Raw genomic sequence first — 26,542 nt, 5'->3', positions numbered from 1 at the left:
AGAAGAAAAAAAAAAAAGATTGGCAACAGTTGTTAGCCCAGGTGCCAATCCTTAAAAAAAGAAAAGGAAGATTGGCAACAATTGTTAGCCCAGGTGCCAATCTTTAAGAAAAAAAAGAACTATGGAAAAACTCACAATTGTAGATCACAGTTCTGGATCTCAGTGGTCTGAATTACATGGAAAGGGTATGCACCAAGCCTTGGATTGGCTACCCGCACTACAAGAAGGTGGAACCACCCCTAAGCTACTCATAAGAAGCATGTATTGAATTTATAATCATCTTAAAGAGTTTAGTGGGGGAAAAAAGGCACTCGCCAAGGGATGGCCACCATTTTGCTGGAGGTCAAAGGAGTACCAAATGTAATGCATGATTGCTGGAGCTTCCCCCTACCTGTGACCCAACCACTTGTTCTAGACTTCCATTTTGACTTAGAGCAAGAAAAAATTACTTCTGGGGCCAGCCCAGTGGCATAGCGGTTCAGTTCGCGTGCTCTGCTTTGGCAGCCCCAGGTTGGCCTGTTCAGATTCTGGGCGCGGACCTATGCACTGCTTATCAAGCCATCTTGTGGCAGGCGTCCCACATATCAAATAGAGGAAGACGGGCACAGCTGTTAGCTCAGGGCCAATCTTCCTCAGTAAAAAAAATGAGGAGGATTGGTGGCAGATGTTAGCTCAGGGCTAATCTTCCTCAAAAAAAAAGAAAAAGAAAAACAAAAGTACTTCTGTTTAGGCTGAGGAGCCCAGAAATGAAGAAAAAATGTTTGTACAAGGAAATAAAACATAATGTGCCCTTGAACAGTTCACTGAATTAGCATATAGGTGTTTTATTAAAATTTTAGCTGCTGCAGCTGTGCATTACAATGAAGGAAAATTCTTGCTTGCAGACATTTTGTTCCATGGCGTTTGTAGAAGGACCTTTCAAATATATGATCTTGCCTCCACTTCCTATGAAATCAACCTGACTTCTTTAAAAATAAAATGATTCAAAGAAAATTGCCACCATCAACGAAGTTGATAAAACTAGGAGAAGATACTTGCAACACATGTAGCCAACAGAGGATTAACATCTATAATATATAAAGAGGGCCTATAAATCAAAACTCTAACAACTCAATAGAAAAAAGGTAAAGAGTATGAATAGGTAAACTACAGAAGGAGAAATGCAAACAGCCGATAACCTCACCACTAAGCATGAGAAATGTAATGAAAATAACAAGATATAACATTTGCCCATATGATGGCAAAAATGTAAGAGAATGATAATATCCAGTTTTAGATAGGTGGAAGAAGAAATTAACAGTTTCTATAAAAATGATAAGACAGATAACCTATGACCCAGCAATTCCACTTCTTGAAATTTATTCTTAAGGAATACACATATGCTCATGAATATAGGTACAAAGCTGTGCAGTATAGTGTTGTTTAAAAAAGCTGAAAATTAGTTTCAGTGTAAATGTCCATTAACAGGAATGTGGTCAAGTAAATTATGATACATCCATACTACGAATATTATGTGCAACAGTGGAAAAGAATAAGATAGTGCTATCTGTACTGGCATGGAAATAGGTACATTTTCCTTTAGCGGAAAAAGCAAGCCAGGACAATATATATAGTATGTATAGTATAATATACTGTAGTATGATTCCATAAGTGTAAAAATAAGTGAGACTCTGTGTGTGTGCATAGTAACGTACATGTGAATTCACGGAAAGAAACCCCGGCAGCCACTGCCCCAAACTCTTCACAGTGGTTATCTGCAGAGGGAGTAGGATGGGTGGGGGAGGCGCAGAGGAGGTAAATTCTTTTCTCTGTATAGTCTAATACTATTTGAATTACTTCTGTGGAACATAATTCATGCCTTACTTGAGGGATTCAATAAGTAAATAATCATTGAAACCCATATTTTATTAAAAAAATAGAAAATGGTTAGTAGTAGTATGGACCGAGACCCACGTGGTTGAGGTGTATTTCGCTCTTTACTGAGAGACTTTAGTCATGGTTTAGGGTATGGAAGAATTCTCAGTCAACAAGTCCCCTGGGCCCAGAGGTCCTTTGTCCAAGCTGGGTTCATGGGAGAGGAGGACCTCAGGTCTCAGCCCAGTCACCTGGCAGAGAAGGAAGTTGCCCTCAGGCCGCTCCAGGGTGACCTCCACATGCTGGGATAGGAGACGGGGATGTGCCCTCTCCCCGCCTGAAGGAGGATGAGAAAGAGAAGGAAAGAAATGGTCTCACAAGAGGGCAAAGAGGAACTCTTGTTCCACTGAAGCGCGATAAGGAGGCATTACACCCCAGAGAACGTCCCCGTGCTGATTACTCTGAGAGCCAAGTGTTAAAGACACTAGGCTGTACTTTCTTATCAGAGGGAACACCATACTAGTTCCAGTATACTCTTAAATCAGGCGATTAGCCCAGTGTTACTTGTTTAAGAAGACTTTATTTAAGAAACCTTATTAAGAAAAATAAATTATGACCTTTTAAATCTATAAATTAAGGGGTGATTATTTATCACTTTATTTGCAAAGTAATTGACATAGAATTCCTTTAATTAAGAGTTTCTCTGATACACATAAGCACTTGTTTGCTGGAAGCAAAGAGATCTGAACCTAAATTGTTAGCAGTCACTCTGATCATTGAAAATCAATCAGTAATGAAGATGAATCATCTCTGAAAATATAATCTGTCATCGGGCATGTGTAATTGAATTTACTAAAAAATTGATTCATATATAGATTGTGCGGTAATAGCCCTTGCAGAAGCAAGACATAACGCATTTTACCAGATAACCCAAACAAGAACATTTTTGCTTGATTAGGCTTTCCATAAATTACTGAGGCATACTGAAAATGTTTACATCATTTCCATAAGCATGTGTGGTATGTGGGGATAGTTCAGGAATTAGACATATTTTCCTTCAGCATCAGCAGGGACCAAATTATCTCATCTTTTAGAGAACCACTTTACTAGAAATGTTCATTCTTATGTGGTCTAATTGGGAGAATTTTTTTTCTTTTAGATGAAATTTTCTGGAAGTTTCTTTCTTAACTCTTCGTTTAAAAAACAAACAAACAAGGGATCATGTTTCTAGAATGGGCAGAAATTCAAGAAAAGTGTGTTTTCTCCTTCCCAATTCCAAATTGATGGTATCCATCTTCTAATGACCTCAGATACTAGATTTTTAAGTAATGTTGTTTTTTAATTTCTTACACAAGTAGTGCATATTTGATGTAGAAAGCATAGATAAGCAAAAAGAATAAAATGAAAATTATCTATAATCCCAACTCCTTGAAACAATTACTGTTAATATTTTGACATGTATCCTTTCAGTCTTTTTTAAGTGTATGTAATACTTTTCTGGCAAAAATGATTTCATATAATATGTGTAATTTTTTTACTTTTTATTTAACAATACAGGTATACCATGTACATTTCTCTGTAGTGTTAAATACTCTTCTACACAATTTTTAAAGGTCGCATAGTACCATCAGCCCTCTGTCTTGTCTTCAATTTTTCACTGTTATGAACAAGACAGTAATGAGTAACTTTGTTGTTAAATCCTTCCTCACGTCCATAAAATTGATATATCTTTGAAAGCACACAGTCACACAGTTTAAGCCCTTCTCTTAACATTGAGCTAATTAAAGATAAAGAATGATTACTGTTGGGATTCTCTAGAACAAAGAAACTAAAACGCCTTTGTTTTTGTTTTCCAAATTACTGTCATGCCGGTGAGGGGGAGAAAGCAAGTGTCTAATGAATATATTGATAGAGAAATTACTTCAAATTTTAAACTTTTTGCTTTAAATGACCTCAGTATTCATTCTGGGTATATTTGTGTTTAAGAAATTTTGATAACCAGCCATTGAAATTAGTGATTTTATTGAAAGAATGTGTTGTTATTGTTAACTAAGATGCATTTGTTCTAATCGCGAAACAGCCTCTCTCTATGGCTTTTCCGTTACCTCCATTTCTAAAAGAAAAGCATGCTCTTTGCTTGGCCAGACTGCTACTTAGCATTCTTGATACTTACATTGCTTATGGACGGCATTCTTGATTGACGGTCTTGGGGCGTGAGGGGATCGTCAGCTAAATAAAATAGCCCAGGTCTGGATTTAGAGCTGCCCTCCATCTTGGCCTCAGAACACGCTGAATTAAATCATAAACTTCTGGCAAGTCTGCCCTTTGGAAATGAAGAGACCCTCACATGACACACATGGATTGATATAAAAAGACATGGAACCACATAATGCAGACAATACTTAAGGAAAAATTCCAGTGTTCCAGTGAATACCTGCTCTAAATCCCCACCAGGCTAATTAGTGATCAGAGTGGTCGATTAACCAATTGTTCAGCATAGCTTCATTGTAAAAAGGCATGAAGTTAAATTTTGCCACAAGAGCAACAGAGGAATGCCTATGTGGGAAAACTGCTGATAAAATGTTGTAAAAGAACCAAGGAGTGGGGTGGGGGTGGAGGATAAAACAAGAGAAGTATTTCAAGTGGGAGTAATTGTTACTTTTACGCATTTCACATACTGAAGATGGATGGGCTCTTTGTTTAAGTGTTTCATCAGTTGGATTTAGACAGATATCTCCACCTCAGCACGGTTGACATTTTGCACCAGATAATTCTTTGCGGGAGAAGAGTCCTGTGCATTGTAGGATGGTCTGCAGCATCCCTCGCCTCCACTCACTAGATGCCAGTAGCACCCCAACCCCAGTTATGACAGCCAAAAATGCTGCAGAACTCTCCTCCATTGAGAATTACTGGATTAAGAGATCATTATCCTGAAATACTGAAAAACTGCAGACTTGGGCCAAAAAGCATAATGTCGTGTGCCATCTTATTTATAGATCAGTGTGGGTGGAAGTAATGCCAGCCATCTTCAAGCTGTTAGGCTAGACGTGAATTCAGGATAGACGTGCACCTTCTGACACCCTGTATTCTGTGCAAAAATACATCTCTGTGTGAACACTGCACCGAATCTCACTTGTACCAGTGAACATCATTTTTCTGCCTTCTACATCATGTCTCCTAACATAGCAATGAAAGTGTCCATTCTGTTGTTGAATGCATTGATTTAAAGAATCTCCAAATCTGTGTTGAAAGGTATATGGAAGGTAAGTATTAAATCAAGCAAACCTGACCCTGTCCCTGAATGATCTCCTAACGATGCTTTAGGAGATCTCAGGCTGCAGCACTGCTCACGTGCTAACGGTTTCTCCCCATCTAGCTCACTTTACAAGAATCGCCCCTAAATAATTTCCACTCTTCTCTGTTCTGAGACTATTTTGACTTAACTCCTTGCACTCACTCCCCCTTTGGCTGGTTTAGCTAACTTTATGATGTACTCTTCATAAAGTTAATGAACTCCCTGCTTTTTAAACCTCTCTTTGGCTTCTGCTAAGCTACCATCTTTCCCTAAAGTCTCCCCCATTGAAAGTTTGCCTTTAATAACGGAAGTTGCCAACGTCTTGACCTTCTTTCAGATATGACAATGGATGATGTTCGGGAATACGAGAAAAACATGCATGAACAAACCAACATAAAAGTTTGCAATCAGCATTCCTCCACTGTGGATGACATAGAGAGCCATGCCCAAACAAGTGTATGTAGAATTTTTAAAACATGTTGCCCACCCTTTACCAAACGTACACATAAATTGGTCTTTGAGATACTGCGAATGCTCAAATCTCAAACTTCCACAAAAAAGTATCATCACCCAGAGGCCGTTGGTGAAGAACCCAAGCTGGGTCTAAATTGGACAGTGTCACCTCTTGCTTCCAGATATGTCGACTCTTTAAAGCCACTTGACTTGGGAGTTGTTTTGGTCATATAACCAAGAACGTGGAGAGTGGAAACATTTTGTGGTACTAGCAAACGGCCGGTACCATAAAAGAACAGAGGGGTAAAAACAGATGTCATAGAGCATCATGCCAGTAATTTTTAAAAACATAGTTAACACTCAGTTAATTCATGCAAGGGAGGGCTTACTGCTCATCTGATATTTTAGGGTTTTTTTACATTTGCCTCGAAATGCCTTACATTTGACCAATGCTGGGATCTCTTTGGGTGCCAGCTTGAGCCCACGTGTCTGTGAGCCCAGGCCCCAGAATAATACATATTAGATTTTTAAGAAATTGATAATGTAGTTAAAGTAAACTGAGAGATGGCTGTTGTTGTAAATGGATGCTTTGGAATTGTGAAGACCTTTTGGTTGCACTTTGGATATTTTTAGTTAAGCTTTCAGAACATGTCTTTGGAATGTGCCTTGCAAGGCTCATGTGCTACTCTTGGATGCATGTGGCTGCCCTTGAGGTTGAACTGGCCCCAGATTCTTCCTCCCCATTTTGCATGTACTGATTGGATTTGCAGAAAACTGTTCTGACAAGACTTAACTGAGGTGTTCCTCTCTAAGCACAGACCAATTCCCATAGGACTTCCCCCTTCCTCTCCCCCTGTTCTAAAGTTGGAAATGCTCCTTAAGGAAACTGTCCTTGACTTTCCATAACTTTCAATTACCTGTTCTTGAAGGAATGTTAGACACGAGTTTCCCCTCAGCCACTCTCTGAAAACTGCTCACGATAAGTATGAGCAGACAGAGGAAGCCAGAGGAAAGGGGGAGCCGCCACGTGTCCAAAAGATACAGAGCACAGTGCTTTTCTCGTTCTAAGTTCTTACGGCTTTCAGCCTAAGGCTCTTTGCTTGGTTCTCTTTCCATTTTACTGTGATTGTTACTATAAGAAAGTCAGTTTACTGTGTAGATGGTGGTCCCTAGAATGAGTCTCCCCATGGGAGAGCCCATGCATTCTCTGGCTGCAACTTACAGCTGTTCCCATGACTTCAGTGCAAGAGACGCCTGTCTCCTCAGAAGTTATACAGAGTGGTTATTTTGAATGCTTATGACATTTCCCGTATTCTTTGGAATTCCATCAAATTGAGGGTCATTTATTTTTCCATTGTCTTTCTTCTCTATCATAATGAAAAACAGTTGAAATCAAGAGGCTGCTTCCATCACAAATAAAAACTGCATGGGTGCTCAATAAATTTAAATGCTCAACCTGAATCGGGACAAATTAGATTGAAATTCTGCAAAATTTATATCCATGAACATGGCAATAAGGAAATAACAGTCTCCTTTTCAATGGAGCAGTTTCAATGCCTTCAAGGAAGGGAACTTCTAAGAGACTCTGGAAGGAAGTGTGAAATCAAAATTCTCTACTTTGGGTGATTTCTGCCCCCTGCTGGATGTGTAGGGTAGAATACTATCTTCAGCCACTTGTTTAGAAAGTCTGATTTTTCAAAGATGATATCCACTTATTATAGCAGAAATATACCCTTGTTCACTGGAATTTTTCTGAGAGTCTCAATTTTATTTTGAAATACATCTTTTTTTAAAACTTAATCTCATTTCTTAGCTTGTTTAATTGTCTTAGTATTTTTTTTAAAGTGGCAAGTTTACGTGTATAACTTTTTAATATTCTGAATTTTATATTATATCAACACAGTTAAGATTTTTTATTTTCTTCGTAAAAACTCTTCCCTTTCAGAAAATTTTAATAATTGTTCCCAGGAAATCCTCTTAAGGATTTTGTTTTTTGAAAAATATTTCTGGTTTGCTCGTGTGTTACGATATGACCTAATATATATACATATTATATATATATTTACAAAACCTAATATATATATATATATATATATATATATAACCTAATGATTAATACTATGTTATGAATATTCATTCCACGGTTTATGTTTCCAAAGTGGCTGTATTGTTTCGTGCTGGTTTATGCCATATCATCTAATGAAGATTCCACTACTGAGTTCATGGGAGAGGACAGGAGTGACAAATGGGTCTCTGGGAAGATAGAGCAGACGTGGGAAACCCATGGGCAGCACATTTCATCTTTACTCAAAGAAGGACAAGCCCTTACGCCTTCGCCCAGTGCTTTTTCTAATAAGCCCAGTTATCTGTTTTCCCTGTTACCAGCAAATAAAAATGGCACCAGGGACAGCCAGACTAAGAGTCATTAGTAATAACCAAAACAATAGTAATCATGATAATAATGGAGTTCCTGAGAATGAGAGAAGAGATTTCAAGCTATAAAAAGCAAATCGGCCCCAAGAAAGAAGTCATCTGTATGGTATTGTAGCACAGGGATGTACTTTCAGTATAGTATGTCTAAAAGGTAGTAAGTGTATATAATACATTAAATACAAGAGAGAAAGATTTGCATTTAAAAGAGGTTTTTTTTTTTACTTTCTTACTTAATAAGGACATTTCAGGTATTTGGAAAATCGACACGATCTGACAATGCCTGTTAAAGGAAGTGTCACTGAATTTATTTCTTGAAAGTTAAATCATGCTTTTTTCTTTTCTTTTCTTTTCTTTTTTTTTTTTTTTGAGGAAGATTAGCCCTGAGCTAACATCTGCTACCAATCTCCTTTTTTTTTTTTTTTCTGAGGAAGACTGGCCCTGAACTAACATCCATACCCATCTTCCTTTCCTTTTTTTTTTTAATATGTGGGACGCCTACCACCGCATGGCTTGCCAAGTAGTGCCATGTCCACACCTGAGGTCCCAACCGGCAAACCCCGGGCAGCCAAAGCAGAACATGCGAACTTAACCGCTGTGCCACCAGGCTGGCCCCAGCTTTTTTTCTTTTAAATAAAATTCTCACTCATTAAATGATCCTCTCTATTGGTTCTCTATTCTTTTTCTTTTATATTTCCTTGAGAAATGGTTTTATTTTCTTGGTTTGGGGATAATTGGCAGGGTTTGTTATCTTATTTGTTTTTTAAGCTGAATTAATTAAGGCACAGCATTTAAACAATCTCAGGATGGATACACACTCAGGAAACAAGTAACCTTAGAATGCAATAGGTATATTTATTGAATTAGAAGTTAGCATGGTGAGAAATTCTGATGACTTGCCTGTTTACCGTATAAAAGTATACTTGTATTCTCTTCATCTAAAGTAGACAATAATATGAGTCATTTGAGGTGATTGATTGCTTTAATTACCTTCCCCTTATAGAAAAGATGGCCAGGTCTAATAATAGCTCCATATACCATACCGTACTCACGATGCACACCCATACACACATTCTCCAGTCTGGTTCTGTACTCTCCTGACAAGGTCTTATTCAGAATACTTAAAATATTCACTGATAAATGCTTTGGAAAATCTTGGATGGATATTCATAAAGGAATATTTTTTCAGAGTTTTGCCTCAGTAAAAAAAAAAATTAGTGTTTAGCATTTCCATGATAATCTGGATATATAATCTGGAGAGGCCCCTTTATGGTAGGGTTTCTATAGTTCTTTTAAAAACAGGCATAGAGATGAATCCATTTGCACCTCTTCTAAATACCTGCTCATTTTTCTTTCTATTTTTTTTTCCTTGAAGACATGACAATGGATGAAGTCCGAGAATTTGAACGAGCCACTCAGGAAGCCACCAACAAGAAAATTGGCGTTTTCCCACCTGCAATTTCTATCTCGAGCATCCCCCTGCTGCCTTCTTCTGTCCGCAGCGCCCCTGCTAGTGCTCCGTCCACACCTCTCTCCACAGACGCGCCAGAATTTCTCTCAGTTCCCAGAGATCGACCCAGGAAAAAATCTGCCCCGGAAACTCTCACACTTCCAGACCTTGAGAAAAAAGCCACCCTGAATTTACCTGGCGTCCACTCCTCAGATAAGCCATGTCGACCCAAGTCAGAATAACTTCATGTGAATATTTCAAAGGGTTTTATATTTTCATTTTGGGGTTATTATTTTTTTTTAATCTTCTGATATAGAAAGAGACTGCTTTGTCACTCAAACATGTCTGAGTGTGCATGTGGTTAATTTCACATATAATATGATTCCCTAGGTATGCCACACAGCATCGCGTTAGATGTAAAATGTACGTCTTGCAAAGGACGGAAGGAATCTTCTGTGGCCGCATCTGGAAGCCAGGGAGGAAGCCTTGTTATTGGGCATTTGGTGAGGTTGTATGGACTTCAAGGGTAAATAAATGAAAACTTTGCACCTCTGTGTTCCAAAGTGTGGTAAAATAGTGAAGTCAATTTCCTCCCATCAAACCTGAAATTCTCAAAAATACTCTCAGGCATACCACACCTAACTGTTAAATTTTGAACTGCTCATCACCAATACTTGAATACTGGGAGTTGCTGAGGTTCCTATTTTGGTTAGTCTGACTCAGGATCTGGGGCCTAACACACACTTTAAATTTTTTGAAAATTTTAATTATCAACCTATAGAGGCTCCAAGTGCAATTAAGGATAACTTATTTATACCTTTCACAGAATTTAATAAAGATTCCACTTGTTTCTGTCTTTTAATGACTTTCCCCTTTGTGCCCTTGTGGCCTCAGAAATCTTCAGAATTGCATGGATGAATGTGACCATAACTGACTGATTTTGGAATGGTTTGGTTCAGGAGCCAAGAGGCCCTGTGAGGCAAACATCTGTTTTCTCTACAGGTATCAACAAACGTTGACTTGTCAGCTTCCATCATCCATTAGGATTTCAGAATTTGCAATTAATTGAGTAGAATTCATTGACTATTTGCCCATTCAAAGAAGTTCAAGGGTAGAGTGAGCTAACTGGACTTTCACACCTTCGGAATGTCTGGTTCCGGAACCCGAAAAGAGAATTGTCTCCCATCCTCCTGGGTTTACTGTTAATAACATCCAGACTTCCCTGGAACGGACTGCCCATCACCAGACCTTAGAAAAGACTGTCCTTCTCTTGCTCCTTACTTGAAATCCAAATGTTGGGAATGTCACAGAAGCCGAGTAAATCCTGCCAAGTGGGAGGAAAGGAGGAGCAGAATTGCTGACTCGTATTTGCAGAGTAAAAAGGAGGAGAGAGAAAAGATGCCCCTCTAGCTTTCTTTACTGCAAGTAGTGGTAATGCAAGATTAGAATCAAGGTTGACGGGAGGCAAGACCATTCACCAAAGTGGCAGAAAGAGAACTCTCCTTTGATCTAAAGAGAAAAGCCTGCCACCTTCGCACCTCACTGCCTTTAAACGCAGAAGGAAGGGCAAGCAGAATCTAGCGTTTCCTTTTGTCCTCCAAGAGAGGAAGAGAACAAGGTAATTGGGCAACTCCAAGGCCCCAGCTAGCCTTCCTGACCGTAACCTCCAACCTCAGGAAAGGGACCTTCCCAAAACACAGATTCCAAAGGAAACAACATAGACCAAGGAGCATATTCTCCTTCTCTTACGCGGCCTTTGCCGGTGGACCCTGCCTGCTTCTCTCTGTGTTCAGCACTCTGCATAGTGTCTTTCGAGTTGCTAAACTCTCCCAAGGTGCAGGCGCTGGTGCCGTGAGCCCGGCACCAAGTGTTCTAAGTCATACGTCAGACTGTCAAGATCATTTCTTTATCTATAGGTTGGCATTTAGCTTTAGAAATTAGTAAGTAAACCCAGAACTCAAAGGAAACCAGTTGCAAATAGCTTAGCTCAACAGTGCATCTCTTCCCTAGGAATGATCACATTGTGGTAAGACATCTTCTTTGCATGGTATGGTAGCATGATTGTCGCTTGTGGGAAAACTTAATCTTTCATCAGACCCCTTGGACTTCTCAATGGCTCCCTCTCCACACAGTAGTACTTAGAGAGAATGTTTGGCTTCAGAAAGCAAAATTCTACTTCCAGAAGACACTGACATATTTATGTATGTATTTCCTTACCATTTACAAGCTGAAATCAGGATGGGGTGGGATCATTATTTCTGCCTGGAACAGATTTATTTTGTGCAGGTTGTTAACACATCTGGCACCTAGTTTTTCCATTAATACTATTGCTATTTTCCCCTTTTGTAAAGTAGCTTCTGCTGTCAAGGTCGGCAATTCTGTATGCTTTGGAAACCTAACTTCTGATTTCCTTCTTTGACTTTTCTTTCTTCTTATAGCCAGTACAATACCACAGACATCCATTGCGAAGCTGCCGATCATAGCATGATTCTTAGCCAACAAAACTGTGTGCTCTTAACATATGTTCAGTTTTTCTGTCTACGTGTGGTTTGTGTGCATTTAAAAAAAAAAGGGAGGGGGTGCTTATATTCCTTTAGCTGTTTGACTATTTAATCTAGTCATCACAAGGCATAAATGACTTCAATATTTTATCTATCTTGATTTTCAAGTGTCATTTCATTCTTCATACATGAATTTCTTTATTGTGGGATACAAGCCTGCGATGAATGTGTATAGAAAACATTAATCATTCCTATTAGGATGGAAATTAAATGGCTGCATGATGGAAACTTAGAAGAAAAAAAAACAAAAGCAGATACTTGAATTCATTAAGCATGTTTGGGGAAAAATAGAATCTTTAACTCAGTGCCTCTGTCTGCAATGTGGAAACTTTCAACTATGTTCACCAAAATTGTATTATAGCTGTATATATATAAATATAGTACTAGAGTGAATCAGACACCACCAGGTTAAGTCTCTGGTAGCCAAATTAGAATAAATGATCCACAGAGTAACACATATGTTTGCACCATCTTCATCTCCAGGGTTACTGGAGACCATCAAAATGACTGTCAGTTTCATGACTTTGGGGGGCTTTCAGATCCCCTGGGCTTTTCTTTGGCAGTAGTACAGCATTGTTGCTTTGGCTGTGCTTTCCCAGGATAAGAGGGTCTCAGTGTCTTTACCGCATAAACTTTGTCAGAAGCCAGCTCTGAAGATCATTTCTTTTTCCTACTTTTGGACTGTAATAAGACAAATCAAAGGAAAAGCATGACAACAAAGGAGGTCGTGACATTTTTCAGTTGCCACTGTTACAATGGAAACAATGTGAGTTCATTGATGAACTAATTTATAAACCCTTCTGCTATGGTTTTGTATCTGTGTGAGGGGAAAATGGTTTTAACTTATTTGGAGGTATTTATTAGCCATGTTTTAGGTTGTGAAAATAAATCTCTTAAGTAGCACAGTTCTGGGTGTATAATGCAGACAATTAGAAAACACAAGACTCCCAAAAGTAATTGTGTGGTTTTCTTTCAAGACGCTGAGATAAACAGTGACGTAAGAGATTAGAATCTGACACTTCTCAAAAAATCATTTTTCTGGGAAGATTTCAAGGCTAATGTATTTATGCATATTTTTGAATTCTACTTTCCTTGGCATCTCTTCATGGCTCAGAGACAACAAGGTCACTGGCTGTCTTAGATCAATAGGAATTTTACTTTTCAGAAGGGCCAGAGTGTAATTTACTCTCTATATAATGTGTACTCAGATAATCCAACAGAGAGGAATTGTCTAAATCATTTTAGTCCCTTCCTGATCATCTGACTCAATAGGCTAGGTGACAGTCTGCCATCTGAGCCATAGTTCTTGAAATTAAAAAAAAAAAAATCTGTCCAGTGACTGCAATTGATCTTAAATAGACTATTTAAAACTGTTCGTTCTTGCTGAAATTGAAGTGTTACACGAGAGCACAGCATTGGCATGCAGAGGCAAAACAGCAGGTTCTGTGTTCTACTGACTGTACAATCTGTTTGCTTTTGAAATGTAAGTGTTCGAGCTTTTTAGGAGTTAGTGCATTAAGAGAATGTGAATATGTTGAGAACGTTTCTGATGCCGTTATTAACTGTAATTCTGTTGTTAAGTTAAAAATGCTTTAGGATAAGCCTCAATGTTTTTGCTTTAAAGTGAAAGCATGTCTGATGAATTGCAAGTCTCCCGTCAGTTTCTATGTATCACCAAGAAGAGGTTCTTTGAGTTGGCGTTATACCTATGCCTCTTATATGTAGCTTCAACTGTAATTTTTAGTGTTTACATTTCAGGTTGGGATCTTGGTTGGTCAAATTAGTCAGTATACCACTGCCACTGCTGAAGGACCAAGTTTTGGAATGCACAGTGTTACAGACTACAAGCAAAGCAAACAAAAGTTGCTCCTCACACACGCCATCCTTCTGTGTCATTTTATGGCTGTTTTGTGTTTTTTCCGCAGTTATTTATTATTGTTAATAACTTACTTTTTCTTACATTCTATTGTAAATAAAGTTCAAAGCAATCTTCTTTCCAAGTGTAGCTTCATCTCTCTCTTTCTCAGCCATTCTCAGGGGAATGTTGGCAATCGTGAACTTGTGAGTTGATGGGAAAGAAGCTATCAAGGAAGAAGGAACAAGCCAATGGCCGATACTTAGACCCAGTTCTTGGGACCTGTGTGCGAGGAAGCCCGGCCTGCTAAGAGGCATATGGTGCCTTCAGGGCCAGGGCCCTTGGTAGGAAACGCCTGGGTGCCAGCTCTAACCATCCAGCCAAAAATAGCCAAGGTGAATCTATAACCCAGTGGGATCACACACAGACTCATCCATCCATCTAACGGGTACTTGGTTCCCCCTCATCAAACGTGAGGGTACAATCTGAGTGGTAACCAAGAAAAATCACCTGCGGGAGCCTGTAGGAACACCATCCCAGTGGAACACAAATTCTCTCCATTGCAGGGTAAGCCAGTCTAGGGTGAGCTGAAATCATTCTGATGTGGCGTCTGCATCTCAGGTAGTTCCTGTTGTTCACAAAAGGGTCCTCTGGGGATGAGTAGAGTGAGGACAGAAGTACTTTACTGCCCCTTGTCCAATAATCTGCTCGGACCTTCAGCAGCAAAACCTCTCTTGCTCCATGCCCTCCTTTTCAACCCTGAAATGACGTTAACATCCTCATCTTGTGTGTTAATCTCTGATTCCATCAGGCCACAGCTTCATATAACAGTGCCCCATGACTAGGCTTTCTGCACTGAAAATTTCCCCCAAATCATGTAGCACACATCCAATTAACTAACACACGCTTGCTTTTGTAGCTCCAACTTCAGCGTTACTACTCCCCCCGTGCCGGCAATTCTCTCTTCAAAACACACAGACTTCCCACATAGAGCTGTGGGCTAACTTTCGGCTAGCAAACTCGGGTACAGCCAGGCTGGCTGTTTATTCTTGGGGCTGAGCTACATAGGTTGTTAGATGTTTGGATGCCTAACATTAAATATAGAGAGGTTTGTAACACCTCCCATTTCCCAGGACTGTGTTTAATTATGGTGTCACCTCATCTGAGAGTTACTGTTAGACTTCTGAACACCCACATTCTTCTCTAAAATTTCCCATTTCCTTCAGTACGTTGCCCTCGGGGTGTTTTGCCTCCAGCCTCCAACTGTACCTTAGCCTCTCAAGTTCAGGATAAATCAGGTGTTCTTTCTCCAGCTCCATGTGAAAATGTTACTCTCAAACCTGAAGCCTCAACGGCTTTGGAACAATCAACCTGTGTGTACATGTGCATTCACGTGCGAGTGAGTGTGAGTGTGTTTAACTCCACGTGGTTGATCCAGGCAAGCCCCGTTTTCAAGTTTATTGTATTGGCTTTCTCTGCTTAATTATTAGCCCCTTCATATTCCATGCTCTCATAAATTCTCCCTTTTCTGTAGCATGCAACCTTGTAGAATATCCCATCCAAGTCAAGTTTAACTATTTCTCCTGCTCCTGGGAAAATTGGAAACAGCCCGGGACTTTGCCTTGATGCTTCTGCCCTGGTCCCAACATTGAGGACTTGAACTAATATGTAGCCAAAAAAACCGGTTGTGGCCTCAGATCCTACTGAATCCGGCCATTCAGTATAGCAACATTACTAAACACCTGGAATTTAGGGGATAATTATGTTTAACTAGAAGTACCAGCTACCTGCACTAAAGGCAGACACAAAAGACCAGGGATTGTCATTTCCCTTCCTTTAACTTACAGAAGGGCAATCTGGCCACTCTGTCACTCAAGGGTGTTTGAAGGCAGCCAGATCTGGACCTTTGTGATTTTCTAAAAATCTTATTCCAAAATAACTTTCCTGCTCCCAGGGGACTCTATATGCAAGATACTGGCAGTTTACTGCTCATTAGCAACACTTGAGAATCATTTTGTGACCTTCAGGACACAAGTGATTACATTCAGAGCATTCCACAGATCTTGCTGCTGTCTGAGTGCAGTCTGATCTTAAAGTCAGTCATCAGCATGAATGTGTGTTGTGCCTCTTCTCAGAACACAACTTGAAAATTTAGAAATATTTCCACAGGTTTGAATTTTGCCACTCTCATCTGAGAGTTATTCTACTTCTTTGCATTTTGTTAAAATCTGTTATGCAGACCCAAGGATGTGAACTTTCTTTTCAACTTCATTAAGTACTTCAGAATTTACTCTTTCTTCTGTGGAAGATAAGTCATAGGTGCATATCTCTCTATAAAATGTTTCAAGGATTTTGAACTGTTTTATAAACACCTTTACATTTGGTACATAGCATTTTGTCATTTTTCATAGCTGTGTAATGTTCCATAGCGCTGGAAATCCTTAATTTATTTAGACATTCTTTTAGTATTTAGCATTTGGGTTATTTTCTGGATTTTGTTATTATATGGAGTGTTGTTAGGAACATCTTTATACCATAGTTTATGTCTTCTTTTTAATTATTTTTCTTGGATAAATTCCCAGAAATTGAATTACTAGGCCAAAGGATATGAATATTTTTATGACTTTGGGTATTTACTGCCAACATCTCCTCCAAAGAAAATTGTACCAATTTACAATTCCACTGACAATGTATGAGTGACAACATATGTCTTTTTAAACAAGTATCTGCAGTTTTAAAAGGTCACTGTTCTCAACTTGTTAAGCAATTGCTAGAATTCAATTCCCACATAAGTCCTTGTTGGTTTAATGTGTTAATACCCTTTTTTGGGTGTTCATGTGATGAAGGGCAAGCCAAGACAAAGAAGTTCTCTGATTTATTTAGACGTTCAGTGCCTTCTCCAGCTTGCTGTGCTGCAGAAACAAAAGCACGAGGAACTGCGTTTAACTGAATAAACAAACATCAATTCTAAGCCATTTTGTTCTCACACTTTCAGTGATAAGATGGAATGCATCTTTAGTCTAGGGTTTCATGAAAACCACCATATAAGTGCCAACAAGTTTTTCTGTTTGTTTTTAACCAAAAGAGAATCAAAGTAAGAACTCGAGCTCACTGTTATTTTAGAAACAGTGATTTCCTGATTCTAACAGAACCTTGCTAAGGACAGAGCAGAGTCCTTCCTAAGTCTTCTTGGAAAGAATGTGGTGATAGATTTCACGTGTGTTCCAAAAAGGGCCGGTAACAGTCTGTGCGTCATCCTCTCTTGAGCTGTGTGAGAGGCATTCTTAAGAAATGGAGAATTCTCCTCAAGGAGAATGATCATTTCTCACATATAACAAGGACAAGGTATAAAATTTACCCTCAAGTTAGTTTAGAATTTGACTGCAGTCTTTACTATTTGTTGTCGTTGTGTGCCTGTGTTAACTTTTTATTTTGAAATAATTATGGATTCACAGGAAGTTACAAAGAAATGTACACGGACAGTATATACACCCTTCACCCAGCCTCCCACAATGATAACAGGTTGTATAATATCAAAATATCCCAATCAAGAAATTGACACTGGTACAATCCATAAAGCTTATACAGATTTCACTAGTTTTACGTGCACTGGTGTGTGTGTGCATGTGTGTGTAGCACTTTGCTATTTTATCATCTGTGTAGTTCCACATAACACATTCAAGATACAGAACTGTTCCATTACTGCAACTCTCTCATACTACCCCTTTATAGCCCCGCCCCTGGCCCCACCCCCCAAAACCCTTACTTTTAAAAACGAAGAAAATATTTCACTGAGGCAAATAGCCATATCAATTTTTCTATCTGCTATAATATACTCATCACAGCTCTTAAATACTTTTTTGGCTGTTTTCTTGTTGCAGCAAAATATACATAACATAAAATTTACCATTTTAATTATTTTTAAGTGTACAATTCAGTGGTGTGAAGTTTATTCACAATGTTGCGCAACCATCACCACTATCCACTTCCAGAACTTTTTCACCATCCCAAACGGAAGCTCCGTACCCATTAAACAATAACTCCCCGCTCCTCCCTCCAGCCCCATCACCTCTATTCTTCTTTCGGTCTCTATGAATTTGCCTATTCTAGACATTTCACATAAATGGAATCATACGATATTTGACCTTTTGTGTCTGGCTTGTATCACTTAGCATAATGTTTTCAAGGTTCATTCATGTTACTGCATTACCAGACATTTTAAAAACTTGTTTTATGAGGGGAAAATCTGATTAGCTGATAAACATACATAGTCTCCTGTGTGTTGTGATGTTGGGTAAATCACTTCGTCTTTCTGAGCCTTCATTTCTTCAGGTGTAACTACATCACAAGTAATAACAGGTGGCGTACATCTCAAGGGCAAGTATGTAAAAATAAGATTGCCAGTTGGTGGTGGAAGCTGCTGCTGAAGAATCACAAGAAAAAGAGGGAGAAGGTAAAGGCAAATTGAAACGGAAGCTCCTTGAGAAAGAGCGGGTAGCTCTTGAGAAGGCCAGAGAGGGTGGCCATCCCCCAGAGCACCATCATTACATGAAGCTCCTTTTATTGTGAGCGACTCTCTTCCATTCAATGGCAGTTGGGAAGTAAGGTAAAATTCCTTTCTAGAAACAAGTTTGCCAAAGGAGACAAACATAAGAAATGTAACTTTTTGGTCCCTTTCTAGGATTCCAACAAACATTAACAACATCCCAAGTAGAAAGAATGATGCTTCAAGAATAAGGTGAAACACATTTCTGCTTGAAAAGAACTGTACGGAGGAAGTCAGACCTGCCAAACCTGCTTCATTTTCATGCATGCAAGTTGTAAAATAATTGTGTTTTACTCCTGTAAGGAAAATTAAATGAGCATACTTGGATCATTAAAAAAACAAAAACAAAAACTGACTAATTCAGATTATCTAGTGGGTCAATATTGTGTTATATTCAGATTCTTTTGAGCAACATGACCTGTTATTGTCAGATATAAAAATGTCAAAAACTTCTCTTTTTTGTGATATGCTGGGTCTAATTTACATCCAAGTGAAAAAGCTCTTTAGCATAATAGACACCATCCCCAACCTCATGAATGGCTCTTGTTTGTTTTTTTTGTTTTTTCCAGTTTTGTTGAGAAATAATTGACATACATCTGATGAATGGCTCTTGAGACAGATCTGATTAATACACAGAAGTTTAACCAGAAAGGCCAAATTCTGTTAGTTGGATTTGCTAAGCAATACCACTGCCTCAGCTAAAACTCTTCAGTGATTCCGTTTAAATGAGATTAAATCAAATGTACCCAAAGACGCATATTTATCTTAAACACGAGCCTCTTCAAATCTAGATCCAAAGACGAATCAATTATTTTATGTGTTCTGTTGAGTTCCTCTGCTTCCCCTCCCCAGTGCAGCTTCCCTGATTCTTCAAATGAAAACCAATGAAAGATGGATTAAAAAGTAGACTATCTCAAAGTCTCCTGAGGGGACAATCTGAGTGTCTTTCTTGCCGGGAGGAGCACTGGAACCTGTAAGGGGACCCTGAAGATTTCACACGCTGTTCTTCTTTCTCTCATTCGGAGGCATTTGCTATTTTACTTTTCTCTAAAAGATGGTCTTCAGCTCAAACACCTGAGTTATTAGTGACTGTACATACAATGGCTCCTCTTTTTTTTTTAATTGGGGTCATGTGGCTTACAACATTGTGTAAATTTCAGGTGTACATTACAATAGTTCAGTTTCTGCATAGACTGCATCATGTTCACCACCAAGAGTCCGGTTTTTATCCATCGCCATACATGTGTGCCCCTTTACCCCTTCCATCCTTCCCCCACCCCACTCCCCTCTGGTAACCACTAATCTATTCTCCTTGTCTATGTGTTTGTTTGTCTTCCGCATATGAGTGAAATCATACGGTATTTGTTTGACTTACTTCACTCAGCATAATACCCTAAAGGTGCATCTATGTTATCACGAATGGCACAATTTGTCTTTTTTATGGCTGAGTAGTATCCTGTTGTATATATATATATATATATGCCACATCTTTTTTAATCCCTTCATCCGTTGATGGGCACTTGTGTTGCTTCCACATTTTGTCTATTGTGAATAATGCCGCAATGAACATAGGGGTGCATACATCCTTTTGAGTTGTTAATTTCCTGTTCTTTGGGTAAATACCCAGTAGTGGAATAACTGGATCATATGGTATTTCTATTTTTAATTTTTTGAGAAATCTCCATACTGTTTTCCTTAGTGGCCGCACCAGTTTGCATTCCCACCAGCAGTGTATGAAGGTTCCCTTTTCTCCACATCCTCTCCAATATTTGCTTGTCTTGTTAATTAAAGCCATTCTGATGGGAGTGAGGTGATATCTCATTGTAGTCTGGATTTGCATTCCCCTGATAATGATGCTGAACATTTTTTCATGTGTCTGTTGGCCATCTGTATATCTTCTTTGCAAGAATGTCTATTCATTTTCTCTGCCCATATTTTGATCAGGTTTTTTGTTTTTTTGTTGTTGAGTTGTATGAGTTCTTTATATATTTTGGAAATTAACCCCTTCTCGGATATATGATTTGTGAATATTTTTTCCCAGTTAGTGGGTTGTCTTTTCATTTTGTTCATGGTTTCCTTTGCCTGGCAGAAGCTTTTTAGTTTGATGTAGTCCCATTTGTTTACTTTTTCTTTTGTTTCTCTTGCCTGAGGAGACACGGTATTTGAAAAGACGCTGCTAAGACCAATGTCAAAGAGTGTACTGCCTACATTTTCTTCTAGGGGTTTTATGGTTTCACGTCTTACCGTCAAGTCTTTAATCCATTTTGAGTTAATTTTTGTGTATGGTGTAAGATAATGGTCAACTTTTATTCTTTTGCATGTGGCTCTCCAGTTTTCCCAACACCATTTAAGAGTTTCATTTCTCCATCAAAGAGACTTTCCTTTCTCCATTGTATGCTTTTGGCTCTTTTTTTTTTTTTTTTGAGGAAGATTAGCCCTGAGCTAACTGCTGCCAATCCTCCTCTTTTTGCTGAGGAAGACTGGCCCTGAGCTAACATCCGTGCCCATCTTCCTCTACCTTGTATGTGGGATGCCTACTACCACAGCATGGCTTGCCAAGCGTGCCATGTCTGCAACTAGGATCCGAACCGGCGAACCCCGGGCCGCCGTGCGAACTTAACCATGCGCCACAAGGCCGGCCCCTTGTTTTTGGCTCCTTTGTCGAAGATTAGCTCTCCATAGATGTGTGGTTTTATTTCTGAGCTTTCAATTCTGTTCCATTGATCTGTGTGTCTGTTTTTGTGCCAGTACCACACTGTTTTGATTACTACAGCTTTGTAGTATATTTTGAAGTCAGGGAGTGTGATTCCTCCAGCTGTGTTCTTTTTTCTCAGGATTCCTTTGGCTATTCGGGGTCTTTTGTTGTTCCATGTAAATTTTTGGATTCTTTCTTCTGTTTCCGTGAAGAATGTCATTGGGATTCTGATTGGGATTGTATTGAATCTGTACACTGCTTTAGGTAATATGGACATTTTAACTATGTTTATTCCTCCAATCCACGAGCATGGAATATCTTTCCATTTGTTTATGTCTTCTTCAATTTCTCTCAATAATGTCTTATAGTTTTCAGTGTATAGGTCTTTCACCTCCTTGGTTAAATTTATTCCTAGGTCTTTTATTCTTTTTGTTGCAATTGTAAATGGGATCATACTCTTGATTTCTATTTCTGCTAGTTCATTGTTAGTGTGGAAATGCAACTGATTTTTGTATGTTGATTTTGTACCCTGCAACTTTACTATATTCGTTGGTTATTTCTGTTAGCTTTTTGGTGGACACACAATGGCTCCTTAACCCTGGTCCCAGTCGTCATAATGCCTGCCACTGGATCTCCAACACCTACCCTCAAACTCATCTCCCCATACCCGACCCGTATGGTGGAAACCATCAACCCTGTCTAGGTTCCAGCAGATAAAGACGTCTTTCTGATGTCCCATGCTAGAACTCTGAAAACGTCTTCCTACTGAACCATGGTCACTGGGGTTTTGAATGCTAACACAGAGGTGATATTGACGGCTCTTCAGTTGCACTGATGTATTGGTCCAAGGGAGAACCTGGTCTCCCTGAGCGGCATGAGGAAATACGGTCTGAGTTCAAAATAACCAAGTCTCAAACTAGCTTTAGGAACACAGCTCTTCTAGAATTTGGGGATTCCCTGTGTACATGTACACATTTTTAATAACATTTATAGATTCTAATTAGATATACTTCAGGGAAGAAGTCATCTATTTTTTTTTTTGAGATAATGATTTAATTTTACTAGAATTGTCTCATTTAATTCCATAAAAAATAATTTCCTGATATGAAAACACTATGTAAACTGCAAAGTTCTAAATATAAATTGTCATTCTCTTTACTTCCAAATATTAAAATTTAGATTTTAAAAATCTAGGTATAGCTAACATTTGCCCTGAAGACAGCCATAAAAATGTTTAGCAGAGAAGTGGAGAGGTTTGTGCAATAGCACCAACTATCTTGCTTCTTTCCTACTCACTTCATTACTAAGACAAAATATGAGCAATTTATAAATCTATATTTATCCCCCAAAAGGTAGTCAACTAGAAGTTTAGGTTAAGAATAGAACCTATTTATTTGAGGGCTAGTTGAGAAGCAGGGGCCCAGTTGCATTGATTGTCGTTAATCCGCACACACCCTCATATTTGTTCATGCTAATCTTGCAAACTGAGCACCTGGGGACGTGGGCATGGAGGGGAACAATTCCCACATCGCTGAACATGGGTCTAGCCCAGACCTACTTGAGCTTTCCCTAAGGCAGCAATTCCACAAAGAAGTTCATGGGTACCCACCCCCATTAGCCAGACCTAACAGTGTTCAGGGGTAGAAAGTGTTCAAGCAGCCTCAGATCTCTTCCTGAGCCCCATCCCCAGCATATTGGGATAAAATATTGTCACCCTCTTCCTAGGCTGACCTGGGTGTTTTGTCTTCAGCCTGCCTCCCTTCCCTGCCCTCCCTGTGAGCTGGTTCACAGGGCCAGTCTCTGCTTTGGTCCTCACTCCTCCTCATTCTGGTTCTGATATAACTTATTCTATAATCTAGCACTGTCTTTCATCCTTTTTCTCTTTTTTCTTTCCTTTCTTCCTCCCTTCGTTCCTTCCTTTTTTCCTTTCATAGTGCCTATGAAAGGAAAGGCACAGGGGATACAAAAGTGAGCAAAAATAAATCTGGTCTCTCACTTTATAGTTTAGTGGAAAAGATATATAACACTGAGATAGCCACACAAATAAATGTGTAATTGCAACTTGATATATGGTCAATGAAGGAAAGTTATGCTAGGAGAGCATATAACACAAGGGAAAGAGGGCTAATTGGTGGAGACTGAAATCTGAAAGGTGAGTGGCAATTAGCTGATTCAGGAGAAGGGAAAGCATTTCCCACAAAGGAAATGGCATGTGCAAAGCCCCGAGGTGGGAGGGGGCAGGGTCTATTCTAAGTTCTGAAGAAAAACAATATAGCCTGAGTCAGAGAACAAGGGATATCTGATGAGAGACGAGCCAGGAAACAGTGTGAGGGGTCAGATCTTGCAAAACCCTTGTGGGTAGGGTTGCCAGATTTAGCAAATAAAAATACAGGATGCTAGGTTGAATTTAATTTCAGATAAGCAATGAATAATTGCATGGGATATCTTTATACTAAAAAATTATGTGTTATCTGAAATTCAAATTTAACCGGGCATCCTGTATTTTATATGGCAATCCTACTCGTGGGTCAGGTAAGGATTTCATCTTGTTCATCCTGAGAACAAGGTATTAGAGGGTGTTAAGCAGGGAGTGGCATAACCTCATTAGAATTTTGAATAGACCATACTGGCAAGCGAGAAGCAGGGATATATTTAAGATTGGCCCTGAGCTAACATCTGTTGCCAATCTTCTTTTTTTTAAATTCTTCTCCCCAAAGCCCCCCAGTACATAGTTGTATATTCTAATTGTAGGTCAAATTGAGATATATTTAGAAAATCAAATCAACAGTACTTGGGACGTCCTCTGGTCCCACGGGTTTAGATACCTTCCATGTTCCGATGATGCCCAAATCTGTCTCTGCAACCTGGGCCTCTCCCAGGAACTCCAGGCTCATATGGGGTGCCACTTCTTTGGCATCTCAAGCTTAGCACAGCCGAAATAGAACTCTGGGTCTAGCTTCTCCAAACCATTCCCTGCAAATCTCCTCTCCCCTGCCCCGACTTCCCCATGGCAGAACACGCGAATGCACCTGGTTACTCAAGGCAAACATGCAGGACTTCTCCTTGATCCCTCGCTCCCTCTCACTGCCACACTCAACCCCTCCGCCATCTTGTTGACTCTACCTGCAAATCCCATCCTGAATTGGCCCACTTTTTTCTACCGCCACTCTTACCACCTAAAACAAGCCACCATCTATTGTATCCAGATGAACGTAGAGCCTCAATGTTGCCGCCACAGCATGGCTGAGGAGCAATGTAGGTCAGTGTCCGGGATCCAAACCCACGAAGCTGAAGCAGAACGCGCCAAACTTCACCACTATGCCATGGGCCGGCGCCTTTCTGTTTCTACTTTTATTCGCCTATGAGCCATTCTCCACTTGGGAGCAAGGATAATCTTTTCAAAATAGAAATCAGACCTTAGCTTAAAACCCTTCAGTGACTTATTGCATTGAGAATATGCCAACTCCTCATCCCGGCTTACAGAGAGCCCTGAAAGATCAAGGTCCCTGCCTTTCTCAGCCTTACCATCTCCCATTTTCCCCCTCGCCTGACCCCTACTTGTCCATCAAATCTCAGTGGAAAGGTCCCATCTTCAGGGAGACTTTTCTTGAGCAAATTCCGCCCCTGCCCCCCCTGAATTGAGAGCTCTCTGGGAATAGGAACCTTGTCTGCCTCATTCACTGCTGCATCCACAGCTCCTCAGCACTCATCCATATTTATGAAATGAATGAATTCATTGGTACAGTTTGGATCTAGGAGACAAGAGAGAGGAAGTATCAGTGGCTTCTGGCCAGATCTGAAGCCTTGTCTGGCTCTTGCTTCACCCTAATCCTCAGCGCAGTGACTGGAAACTAATTCCAGTGGCTAGACCCCTCTCAGGTTGTTTATTCACTCACCTGCCAGAACTCACTTTTCCAGAGCTCTGGTCACTGCTCAGGACTCCTCTGACTTCAGCTTGGACCCCTGGTGATGACAAGTTAGCCAAACTCTTCCTGAAGATCTCTGGGTTCTGTGAGCACTATACTCTGCCCACCCGTCTAAAACTTCTCAGCCAGGTCTTGTCTCCCACTTCCCCATCCTGTTACAATTAAATCACAAGTACTTGTTTGACCTCAAGTTCCAAATCACCCACTGGGTTTTGGCACTCATTGGGAGGGCGCTAACATTAGATTGTAACGTATGCCCCAAAGTATGACAAAAGAGCTTAGATTCCTCCTTCATCTCGAGCATGTGCTGTGCTGAACATCCTCAGAGGTGTCTGCCTGAGTTCCGCTAATATTGTTCAGTTCATTGCTGTGGTCTCAACACTTACCTCAAAGGTCTTTTGAGGTTCTAAAACTGGAACATATATCTTGGAGCATCTTAGACCTTTATTTAAGAACCACCACAACTTCCACATCATATGAGAAATTGGTGGAATATATATATCTACTATCCATCCTCTTTTCAGAATGGTTCCTCTAGAAATGTTCCTTTGGCAAAGCACTTACTATATCCCACTCATGCAATGCAGATGCCACCAACTGTCAACCTTCCATGAAAAATCCATAATGGGTAACAGTCTCCCTTTTGAATATGGGCAGGCATCCCTTCCTATCCGTTATATAATTAGACTTGTTCATTGTATATTTATCACCTGATTCTATTCTAGGAATTGAATGTGAGAGGCAGTATCCTCCCCCAGTCTTCACGGCAAGGCAGCCAAGCAGCATAAACATGACAAACAATCCAGACAGAACATCCACAGCTCACAGTAAGATGTACAGGGTCACAGCTGCCTTTGAAGACCAGCCCTTAATGGTCTCTGAACCAGTGATGGATGGCCAGGCCATGTTCTTGCTCACTGACCTTGATTGATGCATCTTGGAAGTGGAACGCTTTGACCCGTTCTTATCTTAGGCTAGGTTTCAGAAGACTCCTAGTTCCCTTGTTACAGCTGATGTCCTTCCAAAAGGGATTGCAATCTCCTTTAATAGTTTACCAAACTTAGACTCAAATTTACAGACGAACATGCTAGAGCAGTTCCAGCTTTATCAACCAGTAAATCTTACTTTATCCTAAAGGATCAAGTCTACATCTCATTTATTACAATGGCTTGCCATATAAGTGTGATTTATTCAACAAACAGCTATTAAACTCTTTATGTGGATCAGACACAATTGCTAGTGCCATGAAATCAAAGACGTAAAGTGATTCATTTAATTAAACAGCACGTTTTTACTAAGTGCCTACTAAGTGCTAGGAAAATGGGGATGCATAGGTGAATATGACAGACTGGGACCTCCTACCCTCAAGAAACTTATGATATAGTGGGGGATCCTTGGTGAGTTGAGCAAACAAATAAATAAAATAATTACAAAGTGTAATGAAAGGAAACACGTAAGTTGCTGAGTTAAGAAAATG

At 39.7% G+C, this 26,542-nt stretch overlaps 1 protein-coding gene across 2 annotated transcripts in view; it reads left to right on the top strand.

Moving 5' to 3' along the window:
- PITPNC1 (phosphatidylinositol transfer protein cytoplasmic 1) overlaps window positions 1-14,036 on the top strand; it is a 234,592-nt gene extending 220,556 nt beyond the window's left edge. The window contains exons 9-10 of one of the 2 annotated variants that reach the window (XM_046675542.1): window positions 5,487-5,605; window positions 9,408-9,542. In XM_046675542.1, the coding sequence (XP_046531498.1) occupies window positions 5,487-5,605; window positions 9,408-9,413 (125 nt within the window). In that variant the 3' untranslated portion in view covers window positions 9,414-9,542. Of the gene's footprint in view, window positions 1-5,486; window positions 5,606-9,407 lie in introns of both variants that reach the window. The other variant, XM_046675541.1, reaches the window with a different exon arrangement.
- Window positions 14,037-26,542: the final 12,506 nt, after the last annotated feature.

Source organism: Equus quagga, chromosome 11, assembly GCF_021613505.1.
Source record: "Equus quagga isolate Etosha38 chromosome 11, UCLA_HA_Equagga_1.0, whole genome shotgun sequence".
Classification (NCBI taxonomy): Eukaryota; Metazoa; Chordata; class Mammalia; order Perissodactyla; family Equidae; genus Equus; species Equus quagga.
The sequence above is the reverse complement of the archived record's forward strand: the minus strand, read 5'-3'. Positions and strand labels throughout refer to the sequence as shown.